Below are 21,350 nucleotides of genomic sequence, written 5' to 3'. Positions count from 1 at the left end.
AGTGGTGGATCAGGCACATGAGGTGATAGATTATAACCTAATGACCATAAAGCTGGATGAAGGTTGCAGTAGGTCCTCAGACCCTGATCGTCTGGGATTTCCCATCTATCAGACCAGGCTAAGGATATGTCAAAGGCCGTGTGTTTGTCAGCGTGCAGTTTCATTCCTACTTAAACAAACCTATGCACATGCATCCCTAGATCGACCCTGGATGAAGACTTCCACCATCCCATCCAGGAATCATCCAAGAGACAGTCTTCCTCAGCACCAAGGGATTGCTACTACTAAATGCCTACAGAGTCTTTGGCGACCCTATACTTTGTGGTGTAATGCTTTTTGCCTCCTATGTATTAAGCTCTAATGAGTGATTTGCCTCTGTCTGTTTCTGTCTTACATACATTGAATAAAGAGGTCCCTCATTGGTAAACATGCCTTAGTGTACACACACAAAAAAGAACAATAAGAACAGCACAGGAACTTAAATGTATCTATCCTGCAGGAACTGGTGTGAACACACAGTGGAAGAGAAAGTGGAACATGTCCTGTCCCCACATGTGCAGCTTGAAGTGAGCTGTTTGGAGGTGGTCCAGTATAACATCAAGGGCTGGAGGCTTGATGTGGACAGGATGCGTGTCAAGCATGGTGGAGATGATGGCATTGCACTCTATTACAAACAACAGGGTCCAAAGGCATCCTGCCTCTTGTACAAGTAAGTGAAACGTTGCTCCATAGATATCCTTTAGTCATTCAGTGTAGGAAAACACAGTGTATTTGTTTATGATGTACTACTATTTTCGGAGTTGATTTTTTTTTCTAACTGCATCAGACATCACTGAAGTCTTATATAATTATTTCGGAACTTTGCAGAAGACTCAGTCAAATTTGAACTGTGATTTAAATATAGAACTTTATTGATCCCTTGGGAAGACTCCCTCAGGGAAATTGGGGAATAGAAATATTGGAACATTTGAAATAATTGAAATATTTGCAGGAATTCCTGAGTACATAGGACATTCCTGCCTCCACTCACCCAAAGAGTATATACTATACAATGTACACCTCCTTCTAATCTAACGAGATGAATAACATGACATTAGATAGAAACTTACTCTTTTTTTTTGCTGAAGAGTACACTCGTTGGACTTCGGTTCAGCCATCCTCCATGCTTGTAGTCCTAATAGAAGCTGTGTGATGATGTGCGCAATGTTAGTGTCTAATTGGAATTTGTTCACTGTCACATGGTTTTCCAATATCCAATCGTAGGCCAGAGCAGTCTCACATACGAGGTCTGTTAGAAAAGTATTGGACCTTTTTATTTTTTGCAAAAACCTGATGGATTTGAATCACGTGTGCTTGCATGAGCAAACCTTGAACCTTTGTGCGCATGCGTGAACTTTTTCACGCCTGTCGATTGCATCATTTGCTGGTAAGCAGCCTTTGTGTGAGGACATGTGTAGTGCGCTCAGTGGATTTTCATTGCAAGGAAAAAGACAGAACGACTGGAGCAGCGCCGCATCAAATTTTGCCAGAAACTGGGCGACAGCCAGGTGGAAATCATTTGGATGATTCAGACGGCTTTCGGTGACTTTTCAGTCGTGTGACTATCCGAGAAATTGTGGAAGAGGTGGGCATGTCACAACATGTCCTGTGAGACTTCAACACAGAGATGCTTTTGCTCCGCCATCAGCAGCAACATGAATTTCACCGCCACTCTTTTCATGGCCAAATCTTCTGTCACAGTGGAATGTACCAAAAAAGTGCTGATGCCCACCTCTTCCACAATTTCTCGGATAGTCACACGACAGTCCCGCATCACCACAGCGTTCACTTTGGAAATGATCTGGTCATTTCAGCATGTTGATGGCCAACTGGAGTGCGGCTCGCTCTCCACCGTTGTGCGGCCGTCTTTAAACCAGTTGTACCGCTCCTTAATCTGTGTGATGCCCATAGGATCGTCACCGAAAGCTGTCTGAATCTTCCGAATGGTTTCCACCTGGCTGTCGCCCAGTTTCTGGCAAAATGTGATGCAATAGTGCTGCTCCAGTCGTTCCGCCATTTTCCTTGCAATGAAAATCCGCCGAGAGCACTGCACATGTCCTCACACAAAGGCTGCTTACCAGCAAATGATGCAATCGACAGGCGTGAAAAAATTCACGCATGCGCACGAAGGTTCAAGGTTGGCTCATGCAAGCACACATGATTCAAATCCATCAGGTTTTTGCAAAAAATAAAAAAGTCCAATACTTTTCTAACAGACCTCGTAGTAGGCCAAACATTGTTAGGAGCAGCAATGTGTTAAGGGGCATTTACACAAGCATGCCTTTGCTTCATGACACATCACGTGCTATGTCGTGCTGGAGAGTAAACCCATCTTTAAAGGGTGCAGACAGGACGCCACAGGGGTGTCTGTGTGTGCTATTGTGCACCGAGAATTTTGAAATGTTCAAAAAATCTTTCACGCACAAATGTCGTGCTATGTGGCACGATCTAATCTCCAACACTACGTGCAGCTCGTCAAGTGGAGTAAACAAGAAGTGAACAGGGTGAGTGGTGACGTCAGTGTATCGCATCAGAGCTCAGCTCGTCTGAAGGATTATAACAAGAAGTTAAATCTGTTATAAACATAAAAATAAATCATTTAACAGCTGCAGGCAAGAAGGAAAAAATATGCAACTGTTTTACAAAGCCAAGTCAAATAATTACCTTTTCAGACGGCTCAAAATGCTTTCTGCAGCTTGTAAGGTGTGTGTGTGCGTGCGCATGCATACACCTCCAGACACAGCCTCCTCTGTGATTCAGGAAGTGATTAGAGCCATTTTCAACAACCAATTTGCAGAAAAAAATTATTAATCCACCACGAAATAATTATTTTACATACGCAGCATCTAGCGCAGAGCACATAGCAGCCGGTAGAACAAAGAACGGCATCCAGCTGTGAACACAGCAGGTGGGATCGTCACGACAGGTCTGTTGTGTGAAGCAAAGGCATGCTCATGTAAATGGCCCTTCACTCTGTGGCATGTGAATGCTGTTTGAATAGCCCTCTGGCCGCTGACTCCATGCGTAAAAGTGCAGTGTTGCTCATAAAAATGGAAGTGATCAGCGTAAGAGGTCCTCATACAGCCTCACGTGGTGGACCAAAGAGTGTCACTGTAAGGAATGATTCACTATTTGGCCAGTGAATATTGTTGAATAAACCCCTCTCACTCTCACTCATAAAATGCCGTTTATGCATATGGATGAAGGGGGGGGGGGGCGTGTGAACAGGGCCTCAAACTGTGAAGATAGGTTGTTTACAGTGCAGGAACACATTCCAAGAGGGAGTCAACTCCATGAAATTAAAAAAGTCTGTGTTGTAAGCCTTTGTGTAATAGCAGACAGAAATTGCTTTGAGATGTCGCATAAAGACAAACAAAACACATAGACCATTTTGTATATATTGTTCAAAATGTGCATGTGTTTAATGTGAGAACCTTTATTTTGTACATTCTTTTGTACACGAGCCCAAACTATCTTTATAAAGTGTCAAAATAATTGTTTATTATAGTTTGCTGTGTGTTTTGAATAAATGTGTGTGAAAATTAATTTCTGCTTTATTTTTTTCCTTTCTTATTTCTGATTGACAACCTGTATTATGCTATAAAACACCACTATAGCATATATATTCCGAAACTACAGGTTGTCCTGAAAAAAGAGACATACCATTTGATTGTGGGATACAGGGTGAGCTTTTAATAGCAATAATAAAACATTTATACCAGGCGAGTGAACTGTCTAAAAAATGCCCTCTGACCCCAGAGTGTTCTGGATAAATTCCGTAAGTCTGATACTGTTTAGTTCTTCAAATTTAAAGTACTCAACAGAATTAGAATTGCTTTAACAGAGAGATTATTCCAGAAAAACAGATTATTCCAGAGTTTAAAGAAAGAAATCCTAACAATATACGAGGGACAACTGAACTGAACCTGGCCCAGAAAAACTAGGGTGTGGTTCTCCATCTTCTGCATTCTGAGAAACCAACATTTCTCAACATTACACTCAGTGAGTCAAAAACTCAGCCAAATGGGATGTGCACCCCGAGTACCACAAATGGCGTGCGAGTGTGTTGTGCTCCCCCCCCCCACCCTCAAGCACCACGATGGGCATGCGGGTGTGTTGTGTTCCCCCTGAGCACCACGAATGGGATGCGAGTGTGTCATGTCACCCCAATCCAACATATTTGAGGTGCGGCCGAAGTGGCGAAAGCTCAAACTGTGGCCAGAGTGCAGTACAAACGCTTTCCAGTGCAGCACACACACCTGGACGAGCTGTCATGTCCATGATGGATGTCATTTAACACATACATTGTCATTCCCTCCTATGGGTTACACAATGTATATGAGACATTATGATCATCACAGCTGTAATACGAGATGTGCAGTTGTGCACAGCATGCTCCCTGCCCATGGCGAGTCGATGACTGTGACAGGTTTGGCGCGCTGACACCAGACACAGCTGAGCAGGATATGACAGCTATCAAACACCCATTGTGACATATACAGCATGTCCCTCTGGAGGTGGAATTACCGGGCAACAGTGTGCCCACGCCACCACAACAGAAAAAAATAAACAAATAAACTCAGCTGTGGAACGGCTCCAGCTGACAGCTCACAGCACTGGGCGGACACCAACCACGCAGCAGCCTGTGCTGTACATCCCCTCCTGCTGACAGCTCCCACCGTCAGCTCACAAAAGCATTGTCCCAGATGAATCTCATATAGATCCCATATAAACCCATATGAAGCAACATTCCGCAGCCTGCTGCGCGTCACGCCACATAATAAGCGATAGCAACGTCCACACTGTCCATCCGTCACGTGGACTTTAACTGACAGCCAGGACACACACGTGTACCAATATGAACAGCTCATGGGCCCCACATCCTGGAGAGGGGGAAGTCATGAGCCCATTCATGTGAGTGCTTTGCTGCTCTGGACAGGGGGGCATGCCGCTCGTTGTTGATGTGATGTACGTATTGACATGATCACACAGGATCACATCCACTACAGTTATGCATTTGTCAGGGGACCGTGATTGACATGTTATCATGTCATGGGTTGGATGTCATTCAAAATTCATTCATTCATTCATTTCATTTATTATACAGGAAAAGGTTAAAAGCACAATTGCACATTACCCCAGGCCTGACTCAGTAAAAACTGTTTTACAGCAGGTTCCTGTTTTACACATAAACCTACACACAAACAATCATTTCATTCAATCATGTGGACAATAAACCTAACATGTACAGCACACATTCATAAAAAAGATCAGACAAGTGAGAAAGGTAGATCAGTGGTTACACGAATAACTATTCAATAAATCGTCTCTGTAAGGTTTTTTTTTAAATAGTATCTCTGAGCTGATAGTTCTAGTGCCCAGAGGGATATCATTCCACACCTTAGTATAGATGTAGAAGAATGATCTTTGTCCATAGGTGTTTTTATAAGAAGGGACTTGGAGCTGTTCCGCCGATGTTGATCTGGTGCTCCTTTGAGAGTTTGTAGTTGGTACTAGAGCCAACAGAGCTGGTGGCAGGTTGAAGTTTTTTAACTGAAAATAGAATCTAATACCCATACTGCTTATATAGTTGTTGAAAGTCAGAGCATTTGATCTGGACAGAGCTATACAATGGTGGGTCCAACCTGGAAGTTGACAGTGAATTTTGAAAGCTCTGTTGTACAGTCGAGCCACAGGATCAAGAACATCATTTGTGGTGAGAGACCATATAGGCAAACAATAGGAGATAAAGGAGAAGACTACGGCATGGAGGTACGTGTGAGAAACAGAGGTTGTCAAATATGGTCTGATTTTGTTGTAGACATACAGTTTTTGTTGCAGTTTCTTGGTCAGAGAGTTGACATGTTCTTTGTAATTAAGATGAGAATCCAAGAGCACACCAAGATATTTATAGGTTGTTGTTATGTGCAGTTTGTAATCGGAGAACATGATTGTGTTGCACATTTGAAGTTGCTTCCTGGGGGAATGAAAATACATACATTCTGTCTTTTTCATGTTAATACTAAGGTGGTGATCCGTTAGCCAATTCTGGAGTGTTTTGAGATCAGATGACAATTTAGTATTTACAAAATTGGGGTTTGAGTCAGAGTAAAAGAGTACAGTGTCATCTGCATACAATAAAACGTTAGAATAATTTCATATAAGTGGAAGATCATTAATATAAAGAAGAAACAGTAATGAACCAAGAGTACTCCCTTGTGGTACACCGATATTGTATTTAACAGGATGAGATTTAGTTTGACCAATTTTGACTATTTGAGACCTGCCACTCAAATAGGATGTAATCATGTCAAGCACACTTTGGGACAGCTTAAAGGACTGAAGTTTACTTCGTAAAATGAGATGATTTACTGTATCAAATGCTTTACGGAAATCTATAAAAACTGCACCTGTATCCTGTCCTTTGTTTAAAGCAGAGTGTATATGTTCAGTGAACAGTAGAAGAGCAGACATAGTGGAACGTTTGGACCGAAAACCATACTGAAAGTCACTAGCAGGTGGTTTTTCTCCAGGAAGCTGATAAGTTGATTATACAGAGTTTTTTCTAGTAATTTTGATATTGTTGAAAGTATAGCTATTGGTCTGTAATTTGAAATGCATGTAGGGCTGTCTGATTTAAATATGGGAATGATCAGGGCAGTTTTCCAGGAAGATGGGAACACAGACAGTCTAATACATAAATTGATCAGATGGTGAAACAAAGGTACAAAGTTCATTGTTAAGCCAGTGACATCCCGTGTGTGAGAGTTGTTTAAGGATTGAAAAGTGGCAGATATCTCTTGTTGGGAGACTTCTGTAAAGGAGAACAAAGGTTGAAGACCTGTCTGCACTATTGTAATATCAGGAGATGTGAAGACAGAGGATAACTCCTTTACAGAGGATATAAAATAATCATTAAAAGCACTTGCAATCCTTTCGTATTCCGTGACGAGGTTACCATCGATATTAATTTGAATTTTATTTAAGTTATTCTTTTTATTGTTTCCTGTTATGTTGTTAAGTACTTGCCATTGCGTTTTTGGATTTGAGCCAGCTTGAACAATTAAGTTTTGAAAATATGTCATTTTGGATTTGTATAATTCAGCCGTGCATTTATTTCTAATTTGCATGAATTGATATTTACTCTCTGGCATTTTGGCTTTTCTATATTGTTTTAAAGATGTAGCTTTTTGTTTAAGAAGTTTAATTATTTGGGAGTTAATCCAAGGTAATTTATTTTGCCGTTGTTTTATCGTTTGGACAGTTGTATATTTTGTAATTACAGTTTCGATTTTCTCATGAAAATTAATAAGGATTTGATCAGGGTTTCTAAGTTGCATTTCATTTGACCAATCAATATTGTCAATCTCTTCATTTAATCGTGGTAAATTAGAGTTTAGTACTTTGGTCACAGTTGGATGACTAGCATGACCTTTTGTATTCTTAGCTTTTTTCCTGATTACATATGTAAGGAAATGATCAGAAATAGAGGTTTCTACTATACCAGAGAGAGCGAATTTGGAGGGATGAGAAGTAAAGATGAGATCAAGCACAGAGCTGCGTGTTTTTCCAATTCTAGTTGGGTTTTGATTAACTGAGTAAGTCCATCCGTCAACTCTAGCAGGCACCACACTGTGCCCTGATGCAATGTCCTTCAGCAATGTTCTTCAGCACTCCAAGTGGCCAGAGACAGCTGGAGCACGGACCCTCTATGTGGCCGGCAGCTTTCACCTCCATGTGGCTGACTGATGTATTAATGATGTGAGTGGAAGGATGCCTCACTCACTTCCGTGCAGCTCAGTGCTGCTCCAGGCAAGTGACCTGCAGGAGCCGTGAATTTTGCTGGCCTAACCTCTGGTCTCTGGGTGCGCACGGGTGGGAGTGATGTCTTTTTTAAATTTTATTTCATCTCATTCATGTCATTCCCTTAATTCCTTGTTTATTTTGTTGGGCATGGTTGATGAACAAAAAGAAACCGAAGGATGATGATTCTTGTATTCTCTGCTCCTTATAACAGAAATTCAATATTTTAACAGACAAAAAGAAATCCATTTGTTTCCTCAATTCCAACACAGATGCCCTCCCAGCATCAGGTCATCAAGTATCCATTAAACATCATAACCAGTAACATGATTGTCTGATATTTCAATAGTGCATTCATTGGCCTTATAATGTTCTATAGTTTCTCATTATTTTGTCCTTACACATTTTCTTCGATTTATGAACATTTGTACAACATTTAATTGCTTCCACTGATGTGTGAGCATGATGTGGTACTACACCTCTCACTGTAGTCGCACAGTGTTCGTGCATATGCACATGATCATGCACAGAACCATTGCTGCGGTATCCACCAACATTCTCAGTGGTCATACGGCATCCATACATGGCTGTCCGAACATCTGTCCCTCCCGACTGCGGCTGGAATTTTTCAGGTTTCGCCCATTCGGCCTGTTTTGGCCTGATTCACCCAACTTTTTGTTATGTGTGAAGGGACCTTAACCCTCTGGGGCATGGATGTTAGGAAAACATTCACTAGAGGGCATTGCCGATGCTCTTGAACATTTCTAACAACATCACACATGATGATGTAGAGGAAGTTGTAATCATGTTTCAACTGCAAAACAGGCAAAACGGTAGGCAGTGGAGTAGACGAAGTTGGCCTGCAAGACCATTAAATAATTCACAACAAGATTCTATATGGATAACTCCCACCAAAACATTCTGCCAGTGTTCTTCTTTGTGTTTTTTTGCTGGGATTTGTGTCTCATTTGAAGTTTGGCAACACAACCCCCACCATTACCGACGTTATTGCTGGGTTTCCTACATCTGTAAGCTTTAACCCTCTGGGGCCGACGCCGTCGTATACGACGGCTAAGACCAAACTTTACTAAATTATAAATAACTTTTTAATGATATGAGATAGAAACTTACTTTTTTTGCTGAAAAGTTAACTCCGCAGACTTTCGAGCCAGCCATCGGCCATCTTTGTACTCCTCATGGAAGCTGTGTGATGAAGTGCGCAATATGAGTGTCCATTCGGAATTGGTTCACCGTCACATGGTTTTCCAAAATCCAATCATAGGGCAGATTTACCTCACATGAAAAGCCAAAGATCATTTTCAGGAGTGATATGTTACGAGTTGGCCCGTTTGAATAGCCCCCTGGGTGCTCCAATGCGTACATTCAGTGCGCCCTGCACCATTACGCACAGTGATCAGTGAAAGCAGGAGCAGACGGAGAGCCGCTGATGACAATCTCACGTGCTCAAACAAAGAGTGTGTAACTATCAGGATTGCTCCACTAGTTTGCATGTGAATGTTACTGGATAACTCTGTTGCTTTCTCAGCGTAAAGCACTTGTTTACCATATCAATGGAGCGAGGGGGAGGGTCGCTCCTCAGACTGTAAGGAGCCAAAGTGTGAATGAAAGCTGCTTTAGGAGCAGCACAGAACAGTCCAAAAACACAGTAGAAGTAGAAGTTTGTGCTGTAACCTTTGTGTAATAGCAAACAGAAATTGCTTTGAGATGAAGACAAAAAACCCCCCCAAAAAAACAAAAAACAAACGCATAGACCATTTTGTATATATTGTTCAAAATGTGCATTTGTGTTTATTGTTTGAACCTTTTTGTTGTACAGTGGTCCCTTGTTTATCGCGGGAGTTAGGTTCTAAAAATAACCCGTAATAGGCGAAATCCACGAAGTAGTCAGCATTAGTTTTTACAATTATAGATGTTTTAAGGCTTTAAAACCCCTCACTACATACTTTATACATTTTTCTCAAACAGGCATTAACATTTTCTCACTTTTCTCTCCAGTGTAAACACTCTCAAAGTTCAAACTTTAGTAGAAAAGTCCAGTATTATAGAATGAAACCAAAGATCAAAACCTGTTTTCAGGGCCAAACATTTGTTTGAGAAATAAAAATAGAACATTTTCCTATAAATAATTATGATGGCGTTTAGACCTAACACTTAATTTTAACAGTCAACCTATGAGGTTGGACACACAAGAAATTATTAATAGTGACTCACCAGTATTTCACAGTTCCTCTGACCGTGCCTCTTCGTCCTTGCGCTGCTCTACTGTAGCGTCTTTTTCCACTGATCCCTCGCTCACACTGCCTCCGGTGTTACCATTGCGGGATATGGATGCGGGTCCTCAGAGAATCCAAGTCATTAAAAACATACAAACCTCTCTCAGTGGCCACGGAGCTCTGCTGCTGTGGTTACCGAGACCCTGCAGTGGTGCGGATTTTTCTACAAGAAGTCTATCCTTGCGGGCTGCCGGAGCGCTCCACATCAAAACAGCGAGCGAAGTCTCTGGACCTGTTGCCGGAGTTGGCCACAGCTCCATACACCAGACAGGGGGGCGGTGTGAGTGGCCCGCTGTGGCAGTGAGAGCAATCACGATGATGCCGACCGGTGCCATGACCGGCCTGCCTGATGAGGACACAGAACACAATGCACTGTAAAAAAAAAAAAGAATCATGCAAAATTGCACAAAAAAATCTGCGAAACTGCGAGGTTGCGAAAGGTGAACCGCAATATAGCAAGGACCACTGTACAGTCTTTCACACAAGACCTCAAATTACCTTTATAAAGTGTCAAAACAGTTGTTTATTATAGTTTGCTGTGTGTTTTGAATAAAAGCGTGTGGAAAATTATTTCCGCTTTACTTTTTTTTTTCTTATTTTTGATTGTAAATCTTTATTACACTTAATAAAACACAACAAAAGCATATATATTATGAAAGCACAGGTTGTCCTGAGCAGCACGGTGGCTTGGTGGTTAGCACTGTTGCCTCACAGCGAGAAGGTCATGGGTTTGTGGCCTTTCTGTGTGGAGTTTGCATGTTCTCCCCATGTTTGTGTGGGTTTCTTCTGGGTGCTCCGGTTTCCTCCCACATCCAAAAACATGCGGGTTAGGTGGATTGGAATCTTTAAGTTGTCCGTAGGTGTGCATGTGTGTGTGTGTGTCTGTGTTTGTCTGTTTGTGGCCCTGCGATAGACTGGCGTCCTGTCCTGGGTGTACCCTGCCTCGCTCTCTATGACTGCTGGGATTGGCTCCAGCCCCCTGCGACCCTTAATTGGACTAGGCAGTTGAAGATGAGTGTGTGTGAGGTTGTCCTGAAAAAAAAGACACATAAAACTTGATTGTGGGATGCAGGGAGAGCTGTTAACAACAATAATAAAACATTTATGCCAGGCAAGTGAACTGTCCAAACAGTGAGTCAAAATTTACACATTCTTGAGAAATGCATTCTGAGAATGCAAAAGATAGAGAACCACACCCTACTTTTTCTGGGTCAGGCTCAAAACATCTTAATCACCCGTCATGCATGTATATTAAATATTTGAATAATTTCCACTCAGCTTGGGACTCCGGCAAGGGCAGTCGCATCTTGCCTTTATGGTAGGCGCTGCCCTGACCTGCCGGAAAATTGGCAAGACAGCTGCCACACTACCACAACCCCATATCTGTCCGTCATGATTAACGAGGTGGGAAAGGCGGACAATCTCAGACTGCATAAAGTTTTGCAAGCTGGAATCTTGGAACAATTGTCTGCCCTGCAAAGGAATTGATGGTGACCACCAGTTCAACATCACAATTGGATCTGGACGGCTAAAGAGAGACCATTATTGGAATTTTGTGCCTCTCTGTTTAAACCAAAACATGGCAGCCTTATCAGCAACTGAAGGTTGAAATGCCCCGCTGTTTTCCCCTGAAGGATTCAACGGCCTTGGTGAAGATATTCGGCTCTTCATGTGCCCCTCCCTTACAGCCTTCTGCGGCTGTCATCAAGGCCACTCACACATGGACAGAGACTGATATACCTCAGCTGCACAGATGATGCACACCTCCACTCCTACCTCTCCTTTGTGTTTCTGTCCCCACCACCCATCCCGGCCCCCACTCTTGCCACTCCCTTCCCCCTCCGTGAGGCAGCGTGGCTTGAGCTGCAGCAGCCCCCCCCCCCCCCCCAAGATTGGCTGTACGGCCACATGGTGCTGCGGCTCCCCGCACTCACATTGCCTCAATTCAGATGACTGGCTGTTTCAAAGTTTAACGTACATAAACAATGAAATGTATATCAATCAATTTTCAATCAATTTTTTTTTTATATAGCGCCAAATCACAACAAACAGTTGCCCCAAGGCGCCTTATATTGTAAGGCAAGGCCATACAATAATTATGTAAAACCCCAACGGTCAAAATGACCCCCTGTGAGCAAGCACTTGGCTACAGTGGGAAGGAAAAACTCCCTTTTAACAGGAAGAAACCTCCAGCAGAACCAGGCTCAGGAAGGGGCAGTCTTCTGCTGGGACTGGTTGGGGCTGAGGGAGAGAACCAGGAAAAAGACATGCTGTGGAGGGGAGCAGGGATCGATCACTAATGATTAAATGCAGAGTGGTGCATACAGAGCAAAAGAGAAAGAAACAGTGCATCGTGGGAACCCCCCAGCAGTCTACGTCTATAGCAGCATAACTAAGGGATGGTTCAGGGTCACCTGATCCAGCCCTAACTATAAGCTTTAGCAAAAGGAAAGTTTTAAGCCTAATCTTAAAAGTAGAGAGGGTGTCTGTCTCCCTGATCTGAATTGGGAGCTGGTTCCACAGGAGAGGAGCCTGAAAGCTGAAGGCTCTGCCTCCCATTCTACTCTTACAAACCCTAGGAACTACAAGTAAGCCTGCAGTCTAAGAGCGAAGCGCTCTATTGGGGTGATATGGTACTACGAGGTCCCTAAGATAAGATGGGACCTGATTATTCAAAACCTTATAAGTAAGAAGAAGAATTTTAAATTCTATTCTAGAGTTAACAGGAAGCCAATGAAGAGAGGCCAATATGGGTGAGATATGCTCTCTCCTTCTAGTCCCCGTTAGTACTCTAGCTGCAGCATTTTGAATTAACTGAAGGCTTTTAGGGAACTTTTAGGACAACCTGATAATAATGAATTACAATAGTCCAGCCTAGAGGAAATAAATGCATTAATTAGTTTTTCAGCATCACTCTGCGACAAGACCTTTCTAATTTTAGAGATATTGCGTAAATGCAAAAAAGCAGTCCTACATATTTGTTTAATATGCGCTTTGAATGACATATCCTGATCAAAAATGACTCCAAGATTTCTCACAGTATTACTAGAGGTCAGGGTAATGCCATCCAGAGTAAGGATCTGATTAGACACCATGTTTCTAAGATTTGTGGGGCCAAGTACAATAACTTCAGTTTTATCTGAGTTTAAAAGCAGGAAATTAGAGGTCATCCATGTCTTTATGTCTGTAAGACAATCCTGCAGTTTAGCTAATTGGTGTGTGTCCTCTGGCTTCATGGATAGATAAAGCTGGGTATCATCTGTGTAACAATGAAAATTTAAACAAGACCGTCTAATAATACTGCCTAAGGGAAGCATGTATAAAGTGAATAAAATTGGTCCTAGCACAGAACCTTGTGGAACTCCATAATTAACTTTAGTCTGTGAAGAAGATTCCCCATTTACATGAACAAATTGTAATCTATTAGACAAATATGATTCAAACCACCGCAGCGCAGTGCCTTTAATACCTATGGCATGCTCTAATCTCTGTAATAAAATTTTATGGTCAACAGTATCAAAAGCAGCACTGAGGTCTAACAGAACAAGCACAGAGATGAGTCCACTGTCCGAGGTCATAAGAAGATCATTTGTAACCTTCACTAACGCTGTTTCTGTACTATGATGAATTCTAAAACCTGACTGAAACTCTTCAAATAGACCATTCCTCTGCAGATGATCAGTTAGCTGTTTTACAACTACCCTTTCAAGAATTTTTGAGAGAAAAGGAAGGTTGGAGATTGGCCTATAATTAGCTAAGATAGCTGGGTCAAGTGATGGCTTTTTAAGTAATGGTTTAATTACTGCCACCTTAAAAGCCTGTGGTACATAGCCAACTAACAAAGATAGATTGATCATATTTAAGATCGAAGCATTAAATAATGGTAGGGCTTCCTTGAGCAGCCTGGTAGGAATGGGGTCTAATAAACATGTTGATGGTTTGGATGAAGTAACTAATGAAAATAACTCAGACAGAACAATCGGAGAGAAAGAGTCTAACCAAATACCGGCATCACTGAAAGCAGCCAAAGATAACGATACATCTTTGGGATGGTTATGAGTAATTTTTTCTCTAATAGTTCAAATTTTGTTAGCAAAGAAAGTCATGAAGTCATTACTAGTTAAAGTTAATGGAATACTCAGCTCAGTAGAGCTCTGACTCTTTGTCAGCCTGGCTACAGTGCTGAAAAGAAACCTGGGGTTGTTCTTATTTCTTCAATTAGTGATGAGTAGTAAGATGTCCTAGCTTTACGGAGGGCTTTTTTATAGAGCAACAGACTCTTTTTCCAGGCTAAGTGAAGATCTTCTAAATTAGTGAGATGCCATTTCCTCTCCAACTTACGGGTTATCTGCTTTAAGCTACGAGTTTGTGAGTTATACCACGGAGTCAGGCACTTCTGATTTAAAGCTCTCTTTTTCAGAGGAGCTACAGCATCAAAGTTGTCTTCAATGAGGATGTAAAACTATTGACGAGATACTCTATCTCACTTACAGAGTTTAGGTAGCTACTCTGCACTGTGTTGTTATATGGCATTAGAGAACATAAAGAAGGAATCATATCCTTAAACCTAGTTACAGCGCTTTCTGAAAGACTTCTAGTGTAATGAAACTTATTCCCCACTGCTGGGTAGTCCCTCAGAGTAAATGTAAATGTTATTAAGAAATGATCAGACAGAAGGGAGTTTTCAGGGAATACTGTTAAGTCTTCTATTTCCATACCATAAGTCAGAACAAGATCTAAGATATGATTAAAGTGGTGGGTGGACTCATTTACATTTGAGCAAAGCCAATTGAGTCTAATAATAGATTAAATGCAGTGTTGAGGCTGTCATTCTCAGCATCTGTGTGGATGTTAAAATCGCCCACTATAATTATCTTATCTGAGCTAAGCACTAAGTCAGACAAAAGGTCTGAAAATTCACAAACTCACAGTAACGACCAGGTGGACGATAGATAATAACAAATAAAACTGTTTTTTGGGACTTCCAATTTGGATGGACAAGACTAAGAGTCAAGCTTTCAAATGAGTTAAAGCTCTGTGTGGGTTTTTGATTAATTAATAAGCTGGAATGGAAGATTGCTGCTAATCCTCCGCCCCGGCCCGTGCTACGAGCATTCTGACAGTTAGTGTGACTCGGGGGTGTTGACTCATTTAAACTAACATATTCATCCTGCTGTAACCAGGTTTCTGTAAGGCAGAATAAATCAATATGTGATCAATTATTATATCATTTACCAACAGGGACTTAGAAGAGAGAGACCTAATGTTTAATAGACCACATTTAACTGTTTAGTCTGTGGTGCAGTTGAAGGTGCTATATTATGTTTTCTTTTGAATTTTTATGCTTAAATAGATTTTTGCTGGTTGTTGGTGGTCTGGGAGCAGGCACCGTCTCTACGGGGATGGGGTAATGAGGGGATGGCAGGGGGAGAGAAGCTGCAGAGAGGTGTGTAAGACTACAACTCTGCTTCCTGGTCCCAACCCTGGATAGTCACGGTTTGGAGGATTTAAGAAAATTGGCCAGATTCTAGAAATGAGAGCTGCTCCATCCAAAGTGGGATGGATGCCGTCTCTCCTAACAAGACCAGGTTTTCCCCAGAAGCTTGCCAATTATCTATGAAGCCCACCTCATTTTTTGGACACCACTCAGACAGCCAGCAATTCAAGGAGAACATGCGGCTAAACATGTCCACTCCCGTTCTGATTGGGGAGGGGCCCAGAGAAAACTACAGAGTCCGACATTGTTTTTGCAAAGTTTACACACCCATTCAATGTTAATTTTAGTGACCTCCGATTGGCGTAACCGGGTGTCATTACTGCCGACGTGATTTACAATCTTACCAAATTTACGCTTAGCCTTAGCCAGCAGTTTCAAATTTCCTTCAATGTGCCTGCTCTGGCCCCCGGAGACAATTGACTATAGTGGCTGGTGTCGCTAACTTCACATTTCTCAAAACAGAGTCGCCAATAACCAGAGTTTGATCCTCGGCGGGTGTGGTCGCCGAGTGGGGAAAAACGGTTAGAAATGTGAACGGGTTGGCGGTTGTACACGGGGCTTCTGTTTAGAACTACGCTTCCTCCTCACAGTCACCCAGTCGGGCCTGTTTTCCCGGCTGCTCGGGATCTGCCAGGGGGAACTAACGGCGGCTAAGCTACCTTGGTCCGCACCGACTACAGGGGCCTGGCTAGCTGTAGAATTTTCCACAGGTGCGGAGCCGAGTCTCCAATTCGCCCAGCCTGGCCTCCAAAGCTACGAATAAGCTACACTTATTACAAGTACCATTACTGCTAAAGGAGGCCGAGGAATAACTAAACATTTCACACCCAGAGCAGAAAAGTGCGGGAGAGACAGGAGAAGCCGCCATGCTAATCGGCTAAGAGCTAGTAGCTGCGCTAAGCTAGCGGATTCCTAAAAACACGCAAAGTGAATAATGTGTAAATAATTTAGAGGTGATTCAGCAGAAGGAGTGCTTTAGTTAAGGCACGTGAAGATTACACTGTGAAACAAATCGTAATCTAGATACTAGATCAATCTAACTGCGCAGTTAAACAGCTAACAGATACAGCAAAACACCGCTGTGCTCCGGAACAGGAAGTGATACAATACCGCAGTGAGAGCCAACCACCAGTAGAGGCAAGCATGTGCGGTTGTTTTAATTCTGATGTGTGCCATTATTATTATTGTTGTCATCATTAATTTTCATTGAGCAATTTGTGACATCACAGTGAACACCACAGAGACAATGGCAGAAGTCATCAAACACACTACACTTTACACTTATGGTAACAACATGACACTCAACCCATCTGACTAAACCACTCACTCATCTTCAGCTGCTTACCTGAACTCCCATAATGCATTGCAGCACAAGAATTTACAGTGTTAGCAACTGCTCCCCCCCCCCCTCTCCAAAGTGTCTGATGAATCCTTCCGGGTCATTACATCATTACGTCATTGTGACATAACAACAATGTCAAAATGGCCCAAACTGTCTGGTGCCCACGGGAGGAAAAAAGAAAAGAAAAGAAGGAAAAACAAGACCAACGCAGAGGTAGAAATAATGAAGCTATTGCCGGACCTGTCGCTAAGACTGTAAATTGTTTATTGATGACAGTTTGAATGCACTGAGATACTGTGATGAGATCATGAGGACCAGTGTTGTGCCGTTCATCCATGACCATCACCTCATGTTGCAGCATGATAATGCACAGCCCCATGTTGCAAAGATCTGTACACAATTCCTGGAAGCTGAATACAACCCAGTTCTTGCATGCGCAGCATATTCACTGGACATGTCACCCATTGAGCATGTCTGGGATGCTTTGGATCGGCATATATGACAACATGTTCCAGTTTCTAACAATATCCAGTAACTTCGCACAGCAGTTGAAGAGGAGTGGACCAACATTCCACAGGCCATAATCAACAACCTGATCAACTCTATGGGAAGGAGATGTGTTGCACTGCGTGAGGCAAATGGTGGTCACATCAGATACTGACTGGTTTTCTGACCCCACCCATCCAATAAAGCAAAACTGCACATTTCAGAGTGGCCTTTTATTGTGGCCAGCCTAAGGCACACCTGTGCAATAATCATGCTGTCTATCAGCATCTTGATATGCCACACCTGTCAGGTGGGATGGACTATCTCAGCAAAGGAGAAGTGCTCCTTTGTTGAGCGGGTGTTTGGTTTTTCCAATGTAGAGTTCATCACACTCCTCACTGCATTGAACCACATAAATCAGATTGCTTTTGTGGGGGTGTGGTGTGTGATCTTTGGGGTGAATCAGTTTCTGCCTGATGGTGTTGCTGAGTTTGGAAAGGACAGGATTGTTGAGTTTAGTTTCTCAGAATTGCAGCCACATATGGAATTATGATGTTATTCATTTTGTTCTTTTCTTCATTACACACAGTGTTGGTAACTGTTTTCACAAACGACAGAATATTCACAAACTTCAAGGGCTTCCTTCTGGTGCTGGTGTTCCTTTTCTTTAGCCTCATCAAGTGTTGGGTTGTTGCAGGGTTTGATAACTCACAGCCTGTGTTCCAGTGGATGATGGGAATCAAAAAAAAGGTATTGGTCTGTGTTTGTGTGTGTGGAATTCCTGTCAAACACAGTCTCCAAGCTCCTGTCCTTATTTATCTGAACATCACGGTCCAGGAAAGGCAAACTTCACATCCTCTCATGTGAATTGGATGTTCCGAGCACCAGCTTGGCTGGGAAGTCACCTGTGATTGACTGGCATCCTGTCCAGGAGGACTTTTGTCCTTTTCACGCCACAGAAACCAGAGCTAGGCACCCACCCAATAGCCCACACAGTCTATAAGTACTCACTTTTAGTTGAGCTTCTCACCTCTATATACTGTCCCACTGAGACATGCAAATAATGCGCTCAGTCAGCTCCCTCTCGCTGTCTGTGTAATGCAATATGACACAAAGGTTTTAATGCATAACTGACTGTATGGTAATCATCTGTCCACATATTCAAAGTTACTGCCCAGAGGCTCTCAGCGATACTGATAACTGGTAACAGCCCCCTTTTCTTCCCATCTTGGTGGTTTTAGAGCTGTGTTCTCTGTTAAATATCTGTTAGGGGTCACAGCATCTGTGCTCCTGCAGCTGTCAGTGAGTTGTCTCAACAATGATGTGCCTAGCTTGCGGCTATCAAAAGGTCTTTTACTTTTTCAACATCCTTCAACATTATTTTTTACATCCAGCAAAACCACTCACTCACTCACTCACTCACTCACTCACTCACTCACTCACTCACTCACTCACTCACTCACTCACTCACTCACTCACTCACTCACTCACTCATCTTCAAGCCTTACTCCAATTAAGGGTCACGGGGGGGCGACTAAAACGACTAACAATATTATTCTCACTCTTTAATCACACTAAACATCTCACAAACCTGACCTCTGACTTCATTTATGTCATAGACTTGCCAATAAAAGATCATTGGCTTTTGAAAATATTAGTGGTTTAAAAGTTAAACTCCAGCACATCTTTGTTGTTTTTTGTTTTGCTTTTTCCTTGTTGGGTTTATTTTTTCTGTTTTACCTGTGCCCATGCACATGAATTTAAAGAAACAGAAATAATAATTTTTTTTTTTTTACCCGTAGCTCAACATTTTTGTGGGTACTCAACCCGTTGCAGGATTCTAGCGTAAAGAAACTGGATAAAATCATCTGTCATGGGTTTATTACATAATATAAAATCAACAAGAATGTCATCCATCATTCTCTTGAAAACAAACTACACCAAGCAGTTATGCATTGCTACTGAGAGGGTGACCGTGAAAGTGAGAGATTTTCTAGCGAGGAGATCAATTAGTACGCATGAATACTAGGCAATAGAGCAGGAGTGGGCAGCTTGTTCCAGAAAGGGCCAAGAAGGTGCAGGTTTTCTTTGCAGCCACTGACTCCACCAGGTGATTTCACTGATTAATATCACTTTGAGCAGATGGAATCAATTAATGAATGAAATCACCTGCTGGAGTCAGTGGCTGTAAAGAAAACCTGTACCCTCTTGGCCCTTTCTGGAACAAGTTGCCCACCGCTGCAATAGAGCAGGGGTGGCCAAGTTCGGTCCTCAAGAGCCACCTTCCTGACACTCTTAGTTGTCTCCCTGCTCCAACACACCTGAATCCAATGAAAGGCTCATTAAAAGTCTGCTAACAAGTCTTTCATTGGATTCAGGTGTCTTGGAGCAGGGAGACAACTAAGAGTGTCAGGAAGGTGGCTCTCGAAGACCGAACTTGACCACCCCTGCAATAGAGGAATAGACAACTCAAACCTTTTGTCAAAGCACCACAAAACGCTAGAAGTCTAGTGGGTGGAGTTGGATTGACAGTACGAATGGTACAGAAATACTGTATTTTTTTTGTCTCTGCCTAAACAGCATGAGTCACTTTGATCAATTTTTATTGCAGAGCCCCAGAGATAGAGAGCCAAATGGTTAACAAGACAGTGAGGGCTTGCTGTGAGGGCTGGGCTGGTCCACACTGCTTACAGGGTAAGTACAAAATGACAATTAATCAGTTGCATCCATGCAGGACAATCTGTGTGAATCAGAGGCAATGCTGTTATTTATTTTTTGTTTTTTTAAAAGCACACATCAGCTAATCATCCAGTGGCAGCTCCAAAGATTTTTTTTGCAAGGTGCTATGGGGGAGCTTGACATTTTTATGAGGATGCTATGGGCTCATGTGTCGCGACGGCTCTCGCTACATCTGTCACATTCACGGGCGTGCGCACACTTAGCCACATTCTGATCTGTGACAGTCACGAACAACATACAGAATGACCAAAATCACACACACAAACCTAGGCTACTGTTCAGTACAAATATTCACAGACCTCCAAGTGTAGCCTATAGACTCAGGGAAAAAATGGCAACAGCAGGCAGAGAGAAAATCTTTCATCTGCCATTGATGTCTTCATAACAGAACAATGCACCTGTTGTTGTAGTTAAGAGCAAAAGCATCAATGATTTGGTTACTGTCCAGAAGCTGTGTTCTCTGAGGGGTAATTGCCAGGAGTGACACCGGGTCATTGGTTTGTCTGTGCCTACTGCTGTTCCTCAGGTAGTTCTTTAGGCCATACAGACTTCACTTCTTTCTACTTCCACTCATGGATATTTGGGCAGCAAAAACTGAACCTTTTCAGCAACTTGAACCTACACTCACTGCAGTACAACGTCATCATTGATGCTGTAAAAACTCCTCCATGCCTTTGTCTCCTCTAAGCTTGACTACTGTAATTCCCTGCTCTTTGGGATCTCTGGAAAAAAAAAACCTTCAAAGGCTCCAATACATTCAAAACAGTGTAGCTAGAATTCTGATGAGAGTATGTAAACAGGAGCACATTACACCTATACCCCTTAACCTTCACTGGCTCCCCATCACCTACAGAATCAATTTTAAGATTGCATTCATCACCCACCAATGCATCCATGGCAATGCCCCCACATACCTCAAAGCCCTCCTCACTCCCCACACATCCCCCCGTTCCCTCCGTTCATGTAGCACTAATATTTTCCGTCTCCCCTCGCACCAAACGTCACACCATGGGAGACAGGGCCATCTGTTCAGCTGCCCCCCATATTTGAAACTCCCTCCCTGACCATCTGAGGGCTCCACAGACTGTGGAAGCTTAAAAAAAACCTCTAGACAGGCCTCTCACAAGTCTCAATAATTTTAATCTGTTGC

At 42.6% G+C, this 21,350-nt stretch overlaps 1 protein-coding gene across 1 annotated transcript in view; it reads left to right on the top strand.

The window, feature by feature from the left end:
• Positions 1-482: 482 nt before the first annotated feature.
• scospondin (subcommissural organ spondin) overlaps positions 483-21,350 on the top strand; it is an 852,118-nt gene continuing 831,250 nt past the window's right edge. Inside the window, 2 exon segments of the mRNA XM_034168739.1 lie at positions 483-709; positions 20,073-20,155. Of these exon segments, the coding sequence (XP_034024630.1) occupies positions 483-709; positions 20,073-20,155 (310 nt within the window).

This window comes from Thalassophryne amazonica, chromosome 1 (genome assembly GCF_902500255.1).
Source record: "Thalassophryne amazonica chromosome 1, fThaAma1.1, whole genome shotgun sequence".
Classification (NCBI taxonomy): Eukaryota; Metazoa; Chordata; class Actinopteri; order Batrachoidiformes; family Batrachoididae; genus Thalassophryne; species Thalassophryne amazonica.
This window is presented reverse-complemented; position numbering and strand designations above follow the sequence as displayed.